The sequence below is a fragment of the Tachypleus tridentatus genome, chromosome 13 (assembly GCF_004210375.1).
Source record: "Tachypleus tridentatus isolate NWPU-2018 chromosome 13, ASM421037v1, whole genome shotgun sequence".
NCBI lineage: Eukaryota > Metazoa > Arthropoda > Merostomata > Xiphosura > Limulidae > Tachypleus > Tachypleus tridentatus.
In genome coordinates, this window is record NC_134837.1 from 200,788,934 (window position 1) to 200,804,627 (window position 15,694).

Here is a 15,694-nt window from a genome sequence, read left to right on the forward strand (position 1 = left end):
ATTCTTACGATCTGCTAAAAGTTCACAGTTTTAGCTGTATGTTCCTACTAGTGTCTTGAAAGTGTATACAGATGTTGAACTGAGACATTCTTCAGAATGTTTGAAAATGCTTTAAAACATTATGAGAAACATAGAAGCCTTAATTTATGTTTTTACTCTGTCCGAAGTATGTCTGATGGTTATACTCCGTAAGATATTTGTGACCAAAAAACAACTGGCAGTACGAAGTTTCGCTTCAAAAACAGCTGCAAACAGGACATGAAATCTTTTCAGATCGACTGTCTGATGTTGGAAAACCTGGCAGCTGGCAAACACAGATGGCTCCAATCTATTTCCAGTAACATGCGACATCATCACCGAGCTGGTTATGGTAGTTATATCGAAAACAAAAAAAATCACAGCCAAACATTATCACAACTATAGACTACAGATGCGAGGTCCATCCAAAAATAAGTTCTTCCTTAAGGGCGCATACTGTAAATTAAAACTCCACCATCTGAACGATATGAAGACAGTGAAAATTACTGAATATTGTATATCCCGTGACAATTACTTAATATTGTAAAACTGGTGACAATTACTCAATATTGTATAACTATTATTATTTTTTCTCTATAATACAGTAAACTTTTATTTCACTGTATTTTATTTAATAACTTTATAATCAGTTACATTCAACTAATTAATTATTCTCACAAGATTCAGTTGGTTCAAATAATCAAAAATATTAATTGTTGGAAATGCTAATTTTGATTAGTTGATTATTCTTTTGAATCATGGTGTTAATTTATCAAGCTGAACAACCTTAAATAAATTCATAAAAATAATAAGAGAAATAATGACAATATTTTGAATACAGAGACTGTTGTGTCGTTTAAAAACAGCAATAATCAGAAACACTACTTCAATCAGTTGATTATTTTCTGAAATTTATCAATTTCAATTAATCAGTTATTTGATAATACAAATCAACACAAAGGGTGCTCTTTGGTAATCATTTAAATTGATTAATCAAGTTAATTATAATTTATTCTAAGACTATATTACAAGAGAGTGATATGGTTTTTCTGAGTTGTTTTTAAACTCACCACATAGCAACCTCAGGATTGTGAGTGATATTACAGTATTGTGGCTAATGTATAATTCAATGTTTAATGATTATTAAAGGCTATCAGAACATTTGTTTGATTATTAGATTTGATAAAATTCAACACTTGATAAGAACTGACATGGGAGAATTAATGAAGTTAGATGTTTTCATCTTGTGTGCTGAAACAAGCAATGCGTGTAATTTTTACGAGATTACCCATTCATTCAATTGCACATAGTTAAAAACACAATCAGCTACAGAATATTGATTTCATGAGAACACTTGCATTTCTCTTGTTTATTTCCAAAGAAAGAACATTTTACACATGGGTTATTTATAATATTTTCTGAATTACACACACACAAAAAGGAAATGGGGAAGTAAATAATTTACAGTTCAACTTTGACCTTGTGATACTGTACATAAAACATGTATTAAAATATCCAGAATATGTAAATTCCTCTAATGACCCTTCTGTTTCTGAGCTATCATTTCTCTGAGGTTATCTTCACTTTCTTTTAAGCTCTTCTCTAAGTAAACCTTGTTACTCTGTCAAAATACAATTTTCAGCACAAAAATTATATAAAAGGTGAAAAAACATTTAATTAATAAAATTCTTCTGACAATTTCATTTTATAAGTAAAAACAAAGGTTTAAAATCATAGCAGTAACAGATAATTTCCACATTTTCATGTCATGTTAAGACACATTCTTCAGAAAAACTTTCAATGTAGAAAGGTACAATCCACTTTTTGCATTCTATTAATATATATCACACTTTTAGGCTCTACATACTGTATTACCAACCATTGTATTTTTCATGTTACAATTTTTATATTCTAAAAAGGGTTACTCACTCAACTACTTTACAAAAAAAAAAAAAGGGGGGCACGTGTCCCCAGTGTACTTAAGAGTTAGTGAAGTGGTACCATGTATGTCCCATAAGAGTATATTATAACCTGTAAAGATATTATTATACTTGACTACAGATATTTTTCATGACATTTCTTTTTGTTAGTTCAAAGCTATATTTCAAACAAATGAAAACGTGTGGTTGATTTGGAATTTGGTGGTGAAATTTTTTCCAAATAATGTTTATGGTGGAAAGTTGAGGTTATAGAGGTTTGTAAGAAGCGTAGGTTTTCCTTGGTATAGTATGGCAGGAAACAAAGGAAAGAAGATGAAGAAGAGCTATATTTGAGGTTCGAGCCCCATGGTTTATATTTGTTCAGTTTGGTGGAAAGATTTTCTTGAATATGTTCTTCTTTCCTGGAACAGACTGATAATTAACCATATTTTTGTTTGTAATAATGATGACATAGGTTCAGTTTGTGTCCTTCCCACAGAGACACTTTGGAACTTCCAAATAAACCCAAACTACTGTGAATTTGACAAATCCTATCTGATTGGTTATATCTCCTAATGATTTAACATACAAGCAGCAGAAATGAGAAATCTTTTTAAAAAATTAAAAACAATTCTACGTGATTAAAGTTATTTCTTATTACATTTCTTTTTGCCAGCTAGTGCAAGAGTTCATAAAAAGTTATGTTAAACTGACACTTAAAACCTATCCTTGGTCTACAACAGGTTCCTACTGAGGAAACGTTTCATTCAACACCAGAGTTCGCCATCTGTGTTTCATCTATTGCCTAAAGTACTGTATATATAGAATTTTATTTGTCCTAAATCCATCAGCTTCTGTGTGAAACAGAAAACTTTTGAACACCATTACAATAATGTGAATGTTTGAAGAGTGTAACAAAATAAAATCAAATAATCTACAGACCCTAACGAAGAAAGGTTACAAGCACTCACCTTATAGGCTTTTTTCTTTAAATTGCGTTTTTTTAACCAATGTGCTTTCCTAACACTAGGAAAGACTCTTTAATAAATTAACACCCTTTTTTATCTTTATTTTAAGCCCAAAACACACAGGAATAAGTTTTAATATTTTAAAAGAATTTACAACAATAGATTTGAAATAACCAAACTTATTATTTCAGCTTAACAAAAACAACTGGAAATGTTAAATAAATTCCCCACTTTAAGTTTTACTTCCATTATCGACAGGCTTTATTTGATGTTAACCACACACAACCTAATAAAGTTATCCTTTTTTGTTCCCAAAAAACCAGAAGGAATATAACAATAATGAGAAAATACTATTTTATATTGACAAAAGAAATGCACAAAAAAGTAATGAAATATTAATACTTATTGTTCAGCTATTGAAACTGAACCAGTTAAGTACGAAAACCTAGCAAGAGATTTAAAATCACATTATGTTATTTGAGTAACATGTTTTTCACATACAACAGCACTCCCTATACTGTTATAGAACCCCCTCTGATATGATGGTTTATTGGAAAGATATCACAAGACTTGTCTAATTAATAGTCTCCTTATTTCATTCTCTCCTGAAGGAGAAGCATTCCTAAAAGTTTTAGTAAATTATGAAATACCTAGGAAAAGCATAAACCACCCAAGTTATAGTGTTTGATGTGTATAAATTACCTCTAACAATAGTCTTTAAGTTTAAAATATACTCTGAATATTTAAGCTTTTCATATCTACAAGATTTGCTGAAAGCTGTCTTTAAACCACAATTCCACACTAAAGATTCTTTGAAGGTGAAACAATCAATTCCCATAGTACACATCAGTTGTAAACTTATTCCACAATGTGTCACCTAGCAGTTCAAATCAAAGAACATATCAAACTAAACAACAGATGTCACCACATCATCATATTCCCCAACAACATGCATTAGACAAAGACCTCAGCATTTTCAGCTGAGCAGAGAAAGAATGAAAAAAAAATATTGTGATTAAAGGAGACTTTAAGAAACTGAACACAGTTTATAAAATGAGCCCATATTAAAAAATAATGTTGACTATAATTCAAGTATTACATCACATATCTCTTCACAAAATGAGACAAGCATTTAGTAAAAAGTAAAAGGCTGTTGGACACAAAACATGTTAGAAAATTGAGGTTTGTGGTTAATTGTGGGTGCAGTGCAGGAACTCTATAATGTGTAGCTTTGCACCTTGTAACCACCCACCTGTCTATTCTCTAACAACAAGCTCACCACTTTCCTGTGTATTGTAACATAATTAATTGTAATACTCATTCTTTAAGACAAGTCCATGACTTGAAACCGTGCTTGCAAAATAAGGGGTAAGCGAAGAGATTTCCTGTAGAACAATTTAGTTGTTTCTATAAATTTGCCCCAATTTTGTTTGCCTTCCTAGATGAGCTACCAAGGTTCTTCCAATTATGGTGTTATTACATAATGCTGAATATGACATTCTAGTATTTGATACAAAAATTACCTCTAAGTTCTTAATCTTTTCATCTGATGTCTTGATTTTTTCTTCAATATCTTTCTTGATATCTTGGGGAGTAGTTAGTAGAAACCTTAATAGAAAATAAAAGATTATATCATTGGTAGTACTGTAAATAAATATACAATGACTAGAAAACACAGGGATTATCAAAGTTCTCACAAAAAATTAAATATGCCAAAGCCTTTGAATCACTGAAAGATATTTCAAAGAGAGGAAACAGGAATAGAAAAATCGGAACAGACCAGTTAAAATCACTGATGTTAAGAGTTCCCAAAGTTACTCACCCCAGTGTCAGCTAAGTAACTATTGTGCTGTTATCATGGGTTATCTGGCAGTTGTAAGTGACCTCAGTGGAGGTCAGATACTTTTAATTTACTTTTGATATTATTTTTCCACTTGTTTCCAACCAGTTGTAATATCTAGTTAATTATTTTAATGTTTTTAAGTTTTATTTCTTTAATTTTCCTTGTAGGTTTACAATTAACTGTCTATCTTTAACACTGTTAGCTTACTGTGTGCATTTAGAACTAGTCTCATGTCAGTTAAACTTTGTGAGATATTATTAGAATTATGGTTGAAACCATTATCAGACAAAGAACCTAACTGAAGAATGGTTTAAGCTGGTCACCACAGGATTCAGTTTTCTGGTGTATTGATTCAAGGTATTAAAAAGTTACTTCTAGTCAGTTTCTTATACAGTAGTTTTTCTCAACCTTTCTGACACAAGGGATCAGCTCACTGCCTCACTAAACTGTCAGGATATAATAAAAACCTTGACAATTTATAGGTAAATATTTTGTCAGTTTTTGTGAAATCCTATGGATCTGAAACATGTTTATAACAAGCTAGTGGTTGAAATGCACTGTTCTAATATTGGTCTGTGAACCAGTGGTTGAAACACACTGATGTAGCATTGGACTAGGAACCAGTGGTTGAAAAACAGTGTTCTAAATTACTTTTTAGACTACTTTAGTTCTGTCACAAAGTAAATTTGTTCTGATCAACCCTTGTTAATAATCATGCTAACAATACAAATAATTTAGTCATGTTTTAGTAAGAACTAGTTTTATAAAGATTTCTTTCCAAATTTGGTTAATTTTCTTTTCTGTATTGTTTGATTTAAAAATTATCTATTTTTTCCTAATATCTCCATTATCAAGGAGAATAATTACAGTCACATCTGTCTTATTCTATCATAACTGAAATATTCAACCTTACGTGCTGTCAGGATGCCACACCATTGCAATTTAAGACATTACTGATGATGAGAGGTCACTATGCTTGCTATAATTTTTAAACTAGTACAAATACATTCATAAAATTTTGCAATTTATAAGCATTATAAGGCTTTCATATGCACAATATCAAATTTTAAAAATTAAGTCTCAGTCTTAAGCAATGTTTTTCTCATGCCTTTTTTCTTTTTGAATGTTGCCTATCCCACATCCAAAATAATTTTCATTTTAAGATTAAAAATAATTTAATGCATCAGAAAATTAAGTTTCACAGGTGAAATTATAACATCCAGATAGTTATCAGACACTTCTTGAGAAGAAACATTGTTTTATCTGATATTTCCATTAATAAATCTATACTAGGTTTAGTTAATTTGATCTATCTTGTAACCACCATAAATAATTAGGAAATAATTATAAATTATGTTTTATTTTGCTTGAGAATGATTAAATTCTTTCAGAATGTTTTGGCTAAATAGCTTAAAACTCATAACATTATACATTTATATATATTTATTATTTTTATTACATTGACATTCCAATCATGCCTGGCAAACATCATAAAAGTTACAATGATGCAGTATATATGCACTCATGTTATTGTATCCAATAATCTGACCTTTAGTTTTTGCAAATTGGCCCTTCCTGGTAATGGACCAGTATTTGGTAAAATACAATCATATTTCAGTTATAATACATTATATTTGTACATATATTATTACTATTTACAAATAAGTTATTAAATGTTTCTTAAAACACAGAACAATAAATAAAGAAGTAAAACAATTCTCTTCTAGTTACAACCTTTGTACTCTGGTGTTTGTTGTTGGTTGCTAAGCCTAATAAAATTTACATATATATAAAAAGCAGAAAACCATAAATTACTATAACGATACAACAGTTACTAAACCTGATAAATTACAGTGGAAATCTAAGCTGCATTTGGGTCTAAAAAAACAAAGAAATTTCACACAGACTTCACTTACCAGCTTGAAGTTTTGTATATAAAGAACAAGATGATTGGTTATTCATATGTTATAGACAAAAGTGTGTGCACATATATATAAGGGAATGTTTCCAAAAGTGAAAAAAAGGTGAGAGGGCTCAGTTGTTTGATTCAGCACACAAGCGATATATCAGCAAACAGAAAAGATAAGAGGCTCTTATTTTATATTCTAGCATGTCAGTACCAGTAGTTTGAGATCCTAATTTTTACAAAACTACTGACTTTGTATTTTGACTTACAAGCATATGTAATTCAAACCAGAGTTGTATTCAATATACCATGTGACAGACAAAAATCAATATTGTTGTGTTTGAATTAAGAAACTAAGTAATGCATAAAAATGTATCTTAAGACAGCTGGTATAGGTATTAAAACTTTAATTAATGTTTCAACTTTCTAAGGTCATCTTCAGGTTAACAAAGAGAGTTTGCAACTTACGGTTGCCAGACACGTCTTAGGGATGACAGTATAAATGGGTACAGGATTGTAGGGGGCGTTGCAGTTGGATGTTAGGTTATTAATCAGTATAGGCATAAAGGTGCTCCTTTATATTGGTTTAATTTTGGTTTTAATTGCCGTACACGTAGGGCTTCTTTGATTTTGCATTTGTTTATATTTGTTTCCCTGCTAAGTATCTCAGTGTTTTCTATGGTTATGTTATGTTTTTCTGATTTGCAGTGTTCAAGAACGTGTGAAGATGTTTTTGTGTTCTTTGAAGTTAGTTTCCATTTTTCTGCTTGTTTCTCCAATATAGAAGTCATGGCAGTTGCTACATTGTATTTTATAAATTATGTTGGTGTTGTGTTTGTCAGTGTAGTTTTTACATAGTATGGACTTTAGTTTTGTACTTGGTTTTTAAATAAATTTGGTGTTTAATGGAATGTTGTGTTCTAAGTTTTTTCCAAATGTTGGTTATTTTTTTGCTGATGTTGGAAGCATGTGGTATGCAGCAGTATATGGTTTTATAGTTTGTTGTATCTTGGAATTTGTTGTTGTTGATCTAGATGTGTGCATATAATTTTTTCAACAGTTTTCGGAGGAAATTTATTGATGTTGATGAAGTGTTGTTTTATTTTGTTGATTTCATTGTTAATTTTATCAGGTGAAAATAGTTTTGTGGCTGTGTTTATTTGGTTTCATAATATGTGGAGTTTTTGTTTTGTTTCATGCAGTGAGTTCCAGGAAATACATAATCCAGTATGGGTGATTTTTCCGTGGACTTTTGTTTTGAACTATGTGTCAGTTCTAGTGATCTTGAGGTTAAGAAATGTTATTTGGCTAGTTATTTTATGTTCCCAGGTGAACTTAATATTGGGGTGTATTGAGTTAACATGGTTAATTACATATTACTAAAACTTTCTGACATAAGTTCATAAAATATTAGTTCAATAAACTTTTGAAGTTGCAAGTCAACACACATAATGACCTGGTCTTATATTCTTTCTAACCCTTGATATATTCCAGTATCATTTCATGCAGAGTTTGGAGAAAGCTTTCATTCTTGTATCCTTGAGTACAGAGTTTGGAGAAAACTTACATTCTAGTATCTTTTAGTACAGAGTTTGGAGAAAACTTGTGTTCTTGTATCCTTTAATGCAGAATTTGGAGAAAACTTGTGTTCTTGTATCCTTTAATGCAGAATTTGGAGAAAACTTGCATTCTTGTATCCCTTAGTGCAGAATTTGGAGAAAACTTACATTCTAGTATCTTTTATAATACAGAGTTTGGAGAAAATTTAAGTTCTTGTATTCTTTAGAACAGAGTTTGGAGAAAACTTACATTCTTGTATTCTTTAGTATAGAATTTGGAGAAAACTTACATTCTAGTTTCTTTCAGTTCAGAGTTTGGAGAAAACTTATGTTCTAGCATCTTTCAGTACAGAGTTTGGAGAAAACTTATATTCTAGTATCTTTCAGTATAGAGTTTGGAGAAACTTACGTTCTTCCTAAGCCTTGATACATCCTAGTATCTGCTGGTAAACTTAATATTTCACTATCTGTTAATTTAGCATGTTGAATAGTTTTCTTCAAACTCTCAATTTGAATATCAGACATTTTCAGTTTCTGTGTAGTCTCAATCATTTTTGTTTGTAGCTCCTGGAAAGCCTAATACAGAATAAATATTCAAAGAAATATATCAAAATTTTAAAACAAACTTTGTGTTATTTACCACATTAATTAATATTTCTCAGTAAAAATAACTTATTATTCCAATCTCAATGAGACCTCCACACACTAATTTTCAGTTTGTAAGATCCATTTTTTATTTCTTCTTTTTCAGACAGCAAGATTGAGAAACTACAAAGTTCATTATATCATTGTACAGTCCCTCTAGTGTAAGCCACAATATCCCTTACAAATATTGATTGTAGAGTATGCTTACCTTTATTTTTTTAATGATCAAAGCTATCTAGTTGATACTGATATCAATGTATTTTAAAAACCAATTAAAGTTGAAGCTATTGAGATGTAAATAGACTTGTAGTAAAGAAGAAATAAAAAATGGTCCATCTTGATACCAGTATGTAAAAGTTATTTTAACATGATGCTTATGGAAAACAAGTAACCTCTTTGTCCATCCCAGTTGTCCTGTCTTCTAAGTCAAACCAAAGCTATTAAATAAATAAATTAAAAAAAGACAGCCTTTTTCATTCTTATATCTATCAAGTTTCTTTTAAACTCACTCAAATTTACTGTCTCCACAAAATCTGAAGGCAACTCATTCCATAGACCAACCACCCTATTTGAAAAATAAAATTAACTCAGCAGATGATGGCTTCCACCTTGCCTATGCCTATATTTGTTTCCGCTATTTTTAAAATTCTTGCTATTAAATATGAAAAATGTTGATGCATCAACATTATCAATCAACACTTCAATCAGATTTTCTTTTTTTTCTCAAGAGAAAACAATTTTAAGGATTTTAATCTCCCCTCATATGACAATCCCTCTATCCCAGATACCATTTTAGTAACCCTTATATACCTTTTCCAACAATTTAATGTCTTTCCTTAGGTAAGGAGCCCAAGGTTGAACACAATATTCCAAATGTTGCATAACCAGTCAAAAAACAATGACATTATACCCTCTTTAGACTTGTATTCAGTATTTTTGTAGATACAAACCTAAAATTGTATTTGCCCTACCACTAGCAACATCACACTGCTTGGATGGCTTTAGAGACTGATTAACTATTGCACCAAGATCTCTTTCTTTCATGACACTGTTAAGGTTATTCCCATCCAAATTATACTTATAATTCAAACCATAATCAGTGATGTCGAGAAACCCACTTGTTGAGAAACTTATATGCAAAAACGGCTCATTTGGGTTGAGAAAATATTTTACATAGAAGAGCGAACAACGTTTCGACCTTCTATGTAAAATATTTTCTCAACCCAAACGAGCCGTTTTTGCATATAAATTCAAATCATGATAATCCACATGCATTATCTTATACTTACTATAATTAAAAACTATCTGCCATTTATTTCCTCAATTCAATGAATGATCTAAATCCTTTTAAATCAGCAGCAGCATCTTTAGAGCTAGCAACACTCAAGGACTTAATACCATCAGCAATTTATTGACTATTTCTTCATCTGTCATTCATGTAAATCAAAAAGAGCAAAAGGCATAAGACTGAAGCCTGAGGTACCCCATTTGTGACATTAATTCAGTTTGACTGGTCCAGAGACTGAGCCCTTAGGTATCCTACTTGTGACATTAATTCAGTTTGACTGATCCTAAGACTGAGCCCTTAGGTATCCTACTTGTGACATTAATTCAGTTTGACTGATCCTAAGACTGAGCCCTCAGGTATTCCACTTGTGACATTAATTCAGTTGACTGATCCTAAGACTGAGCCCTCAGGTATTCCACTTGTGACATTAATTCAGTTTGACTGGTCCTAAGACCGAGACCTCAGGTATCCCACTTGTGACATTAGTCTAGTTTGACTTGAGTCTTATTTGTAAGAATTCTGCTTTTTTTCAGTCACTTTTCTATTCAATCTGCTAACTTATTCTCTCCATACCTATGATTTGTTTTACAAACCTTTTATGTGTCACTTTGTCAAACACTTTCTAAAAATCCAGATACACCAAATGTACACCCTTACCCTCATCTATATAAATAGTAACTCTTTCAAAGAACGTCAAAAGATTTGTAAGACAAGATTTTCCCTTAACAAAACCATTTTGACTATCCAATAAAACTCTAAACTTTATTAAATGACTTAACAAAGCACCTTTTATCACTTTCCAAAACTGATGACTCTATAATTACTGGTACAATTTTTGTCAACTTTCCTTGAAAAGAGGAATTACATTAGTTAACTGGTACTTACCTACTGTTTAAGGATTAACAAGAAATAATAGTAAGTGGCTTACATATCAAATATTTAATCTCCTTTAAAACTCTCAGGTAAGTATTACTTGTCCCAGAAACATTACAATTCTTAAAATTTCCCAATTATTCTTGAAAATCTCAAGATAAAGAATTCTACTTAAATATTTAATAATCCAGCCATCTCATAATCACCAGATAGAAGTCTTTCTTTATTATATCTCAAGAGTCCTAACATTTTGTTTGTCCTTAATGTTTTTAAAGAAGTTCTTACTGCTAATTTTTATACTTTCAGCCAATCTTCTTTCATACATCACCTAATTTCATATTTCACCAGCTTTCTTGATACTTTGTAATCTTCTAAACCTCCTGTCATACCAGTCAATTTACCATATTTGTCGGTGTATAAGACACTTTTTTTTTCCAAAAGAATGGGTCTCAACCTCCCCCCCCCTGCATCCTATACACAGTAGGTCCAACATTTTATGCCTCCCTAGGCATACTGTACCTTGTACAGCAAGGATTAGAAACTAGTGTAATAAACCTTTACACTTCCCTGGGCTTGTTTTCTTTCTCTCACATGCTAAAAAAAATGGATTATTATGGAAAACAAGTGTAAAATAGTGTTCCATTAGGGGGACCTTTCTTCAACTTAAATTAGACATTGTACTAACAATACTAGAGTCATATCCATAAAAAACATAATAAAAACATGAGTTTGGAAATTGATATTAATTGTGAAAACAAAACTCTATATGGGCAGCTAACCATATTTTATTTTAATATGGACACTACTTTTGAAGCATTCTAAAGAAAAATAAAAACATTATGTTGATGTTGAACAAATAAAGAAATGATAACTGTGAAAAATATTTTTTTCCCCTGAAGACAGCCTTAAAAACAGGGGTACATTTTATATACCAAAAGATACAGTAAACTTCTTAAGCTTATGATGCTTTTCTTTAATTCTTGAGAACTTTACAGACTGTAAATGCCTGTTGAATGAAATGGGAGCTGATACTTCAACTTCTATACTGAGGTTTCCTTAACTAAAACAGTTCAGCATAGATGCCAAAATGTATATTTTCATTCAAAAAGTTGTTTCTTAACCCTACTGTGTTTACCTACAATTCAACAGAAACTATACATGTAATTATTAAACTAAGATAAGTACACTTAATCCTTGTCTTCTGAAACATATTATTACTACTGATTAGTATTATTATACTTGTATTACAAGAGAAGAATTTTGGATTTCCATACTGCATTTTTGGGCATAAAATCTTGTTTTACCATGATTTTTGTAACATATAGTAGATGAAAAGTAATATAAACCTAATTTTATAGATAGAAAATAATTGGAATTAAGATTTTGTTTGAATTTTGCATCAAACTACACAAGAGCTATATGTGCTAGCCTTTCCTATATTAGCAGCAAAAGACTAGAGGGAAGGCAGCTATTTATCACCATTCCCTGGTACGTTTTGGCCTATTCTCTTACCAACCAATAGTGTGACTGACCATCACCATTTAATGTCTCCACAGCTGAAAGGGCAAGCATGTGTGGCAAGATAGGTACATGAACATTGCAAATCAAGTATCCTAACCACCTGGTCATGCCAGGCCAAAATTTAATATTCCTAAGATCAGCATGATCATGTGACTTCTGCCTGGTAACATGATTTCCATCTTGACAACAGGGTAAAGAATTGCAAAGCAAGTACAGGTATGTGTATGCATGTTACTGCTGTGCACATTTAAAAATTATTTCGTGTTAAACAACAAACAGAAATGTGTCATTGTGAATTTATGCTCGAAAATCCTATATGGAATACAGATCGCTAAATTGCACTTTTTAACTCAAATTGATCTATTTTTGACAAGTATAATATACTTCTCATTTGGCCAATTCAGCCAAGGAAAAACGTCAAGGGCACTTTGAGTTTAATTGTTATAACTGGAGTATATTTTAACACTATCAAACTCAACTACATTTTATATAACTGACTCGCGAATCACGGTAGATTTAAATCAGAACTTTAGAAAGGTTTAAGCTTAAATAAAATCATGAACGGTCAGAATACTAAGTTACTTTCCAATTCTATTGTCCGAATCCGATTCCAAGAATTATGTAATAAATTTATGATTCAAAGTGCTTCACTATTCTTGTATACACTTTGTATCACTATTCTGATACAAAATTAAAAATATCGTGCTTTACGCTTCCTGAACATAGTTTTATGTCGTTATAAGTTACATACAAAACCTAACTTACCTTTTTTAACTCTAAATCTACAGGAATTGACGCCATTTTTACCGTACAATTTTACCACACCTTGTACTGCGACCTCTAGTTTCTAACAAAATTAATTTTAAAATAGCTCTTCCACTGTGTACCAAAATTCAGATTGTTTGTTTGTTTTTGAATTTCGCGCAAAGCTACTCGAGGGCTATTTGTGCTAGCCGTCCCTAATTTAGCAGTGTAAGACTAGAAGGAAGGCAGCTAGTCATCACCATTCACCGCCAACTCTCCCACTATTCTTTTACCAACGATTAGTGGGATTGATCGTAACATTATAACGCCCCCACGGCTGAAAGGGCGAGCATGCTGTGAATCTGTAGACTTCCAGTTGAACCACAAGGAGCCAGAACTTATTTAATTTTATCTTTATTTTCTTCTCATACTTCCAAGTCACTCAGTTTTTTTTAAACTGTTGAATGTTCTCTTTAACACGATGACTGAATTTTTAGAGAGTCATTTAGGTAACGTTATGCAAAAAATTTGAAAGAAACAAACACACTGAATTTTCGATATTTTTATTTAAACCTTTTGTTTTTTTTTCTGTTTAAAGTTAATTAGTTTACTTACCAAATAATTATAAACCTAAGTGACCACTCACAAAGATGTGCTTTATTATAACGATTTAGAACCCTCATCACATCTGGTCATGATCTATCTGACGACTGTACATCTTGACGATAGCATTGCAGTGTTGTTTCCATTGGAAAAAGCTCCATCGTAAAGCTGTTATGTTAAAAGTAAACCATTACTTTCTTATGACTTTCTATAATTCATTTAGTAGTAATAATACGATTTCCCAGTGTCCGTTTCAGTAGTTTTTTTACACAGAAATGTAATTACACTGTGTCTAGTAAAATGTCTGGTACGTATTTATGTAGAATAGCATTAATACTGTCTCTAATATCTAGCTGCTTGAGGTATGCAACAGTTAAAACAATATGTCAAAAACTAGTTATTTACATGTGACTTGTGTCTTTTTTCTAGAAGGAGATCGTTTTAGAGTATGTCACGTTCTGTTGCCTTTGACAAGTGGACAGCTTTTTTTCACACGCTTTTGTGTTCGTTGATTCTCAATTGCTACGATGTACCGCACTATCTTTTTTAACAGTTAGTGTAGAATTTATTGTTGGTCTTATTTTTATGGTTTTAGATTCCAGATTGATCAATATTCCTATCTTTTCAATGTCATTAAGAACAAGGGATATACACATCTTGGAAACTATAAACCTTCAATCTAAACACATCTTTTTTTACCCGAGTGTGTGAATATTCCGCATTGAAAGGAGTTGTTGCATACCCTTCTCAAAAATAATAAATTTTTGTAGCATCACACAACCTTCAAAAGGATAAGTTTAGTAAAGATGTAGTTCTGTTACATGTAGTTTTACCACAACTTTATTCCGGATGTTTGCATGACGTGATTTGCTGATTTGAGCATTAAAATCGTTTTTAATACAAAGCATTGAACCCGCTGTGGTACAATTCAATGACATTAGTTTCCAATGTTCCTCGTTTAAACATAGATCCTAGAATTATTCCTAGAGATGATACATTAAATTGATTTTGTAACTTTTCTTTCCTCGCTTAAAAATAAAACATTTAAAAAGCATTTATGTGTTTGTAATATTTAGGCAAAGATCGTTTCTAAGGAAAGTATTTGTTGGTTTAGAAGTAGGAATTAAGCTACACAAAGGGATATCTATGCAAAGCCATCCATAATTGTAAATTGGTAGACTAGAGGAAAGGCATCTTGTCAACAGCAATCACAGCTAATTGTTCGATTATTCCTATCTAAAATAATTGTGAGTTTGACTAATACTTTTATAGTTTACCCAAGTCCCCAAAACACAAACTGCGTTTTTGCGGCAAAAGTGAATCTTAGAGACAAAAAAGAATAAATTTCTGGCGCTATGAACTGCTTGTTAACAAGCACAAAGCTATGTCTATCAGAGGTATAGAAACCCGGTTTTTAGCGTGATAAGTCTTTAGATTTACCTCTGAGACAGCGCTATAACTTGAAAAGTACAAAGTTATTCGATAATTTTTATTCAAGAATACATCTTTCTTTAATACTTGTGATAATTTTCAGTGCAATATAAAAATTGGTTTTAACTCTTGAAAAGCATAATTTCAGTATTAACGTATGAAAAAATCACTTCGACTGTACAAAACACGTAACAACAGCAAAACTATTTTTTATAATTAGTTCCTTAACTTAAATAACTCGTTGTAAGTACGTTTTTGATATAGTTTAGAAATTGTTTTCCACTATTATTTGGAACCTAAGATATATGAGATGAAATATAAGAAGTAAATATTGCCTAGAATTTCATTTTACGAAAGGAGAAAATATCGGTCACTA

At 31.2% G+C, this 15,694-nt stretch overlaps 1 protein-coding gene across 2 annotated transcripts; it reads right to left on the reverse strand.

Annotated features, from left to right (window-relative positions):
* Positions 1-1,354: 1,354 nt before the first annotated feature.
* On the reverse strand, positions 1,355-13,462 carry Pfdn1 (prefoldin subunit 1). Of its 2 annotated transcripts, none has more exons than XM_076478100.1 (4): positions 13,306-13,462; positions 8,623-8,789; positions 4,429-4,513; positions 1,355-1,639 (listed from the first exon to the last, which is right to left on the reverse strand). In XM_076478100.1, the coding sequence occupies exons 1-4, from the start codon at positions 13,339-13,341 to the stop codon at positions 1,553-1,555; spliced, it is 375 nt and encodes a 124-aa protein (XP_076334215.1). In that variant the 5' UTR covers positions 13,342-13,462; the 3' UTR covers positions 1,355-1,552. The 2 variants fall into 2 exon arrangements, with proteins under 2 accessions (XP_076334215.1, XP_076334214.1); XM_076478099.1 differs by lacking the exon at positions 13,306-13,462 and adding an exon at positions 12,532-12,663.
* Between the last annotated feature and the right edge of the window lie 2,232 nt (positions 13,463-15,694).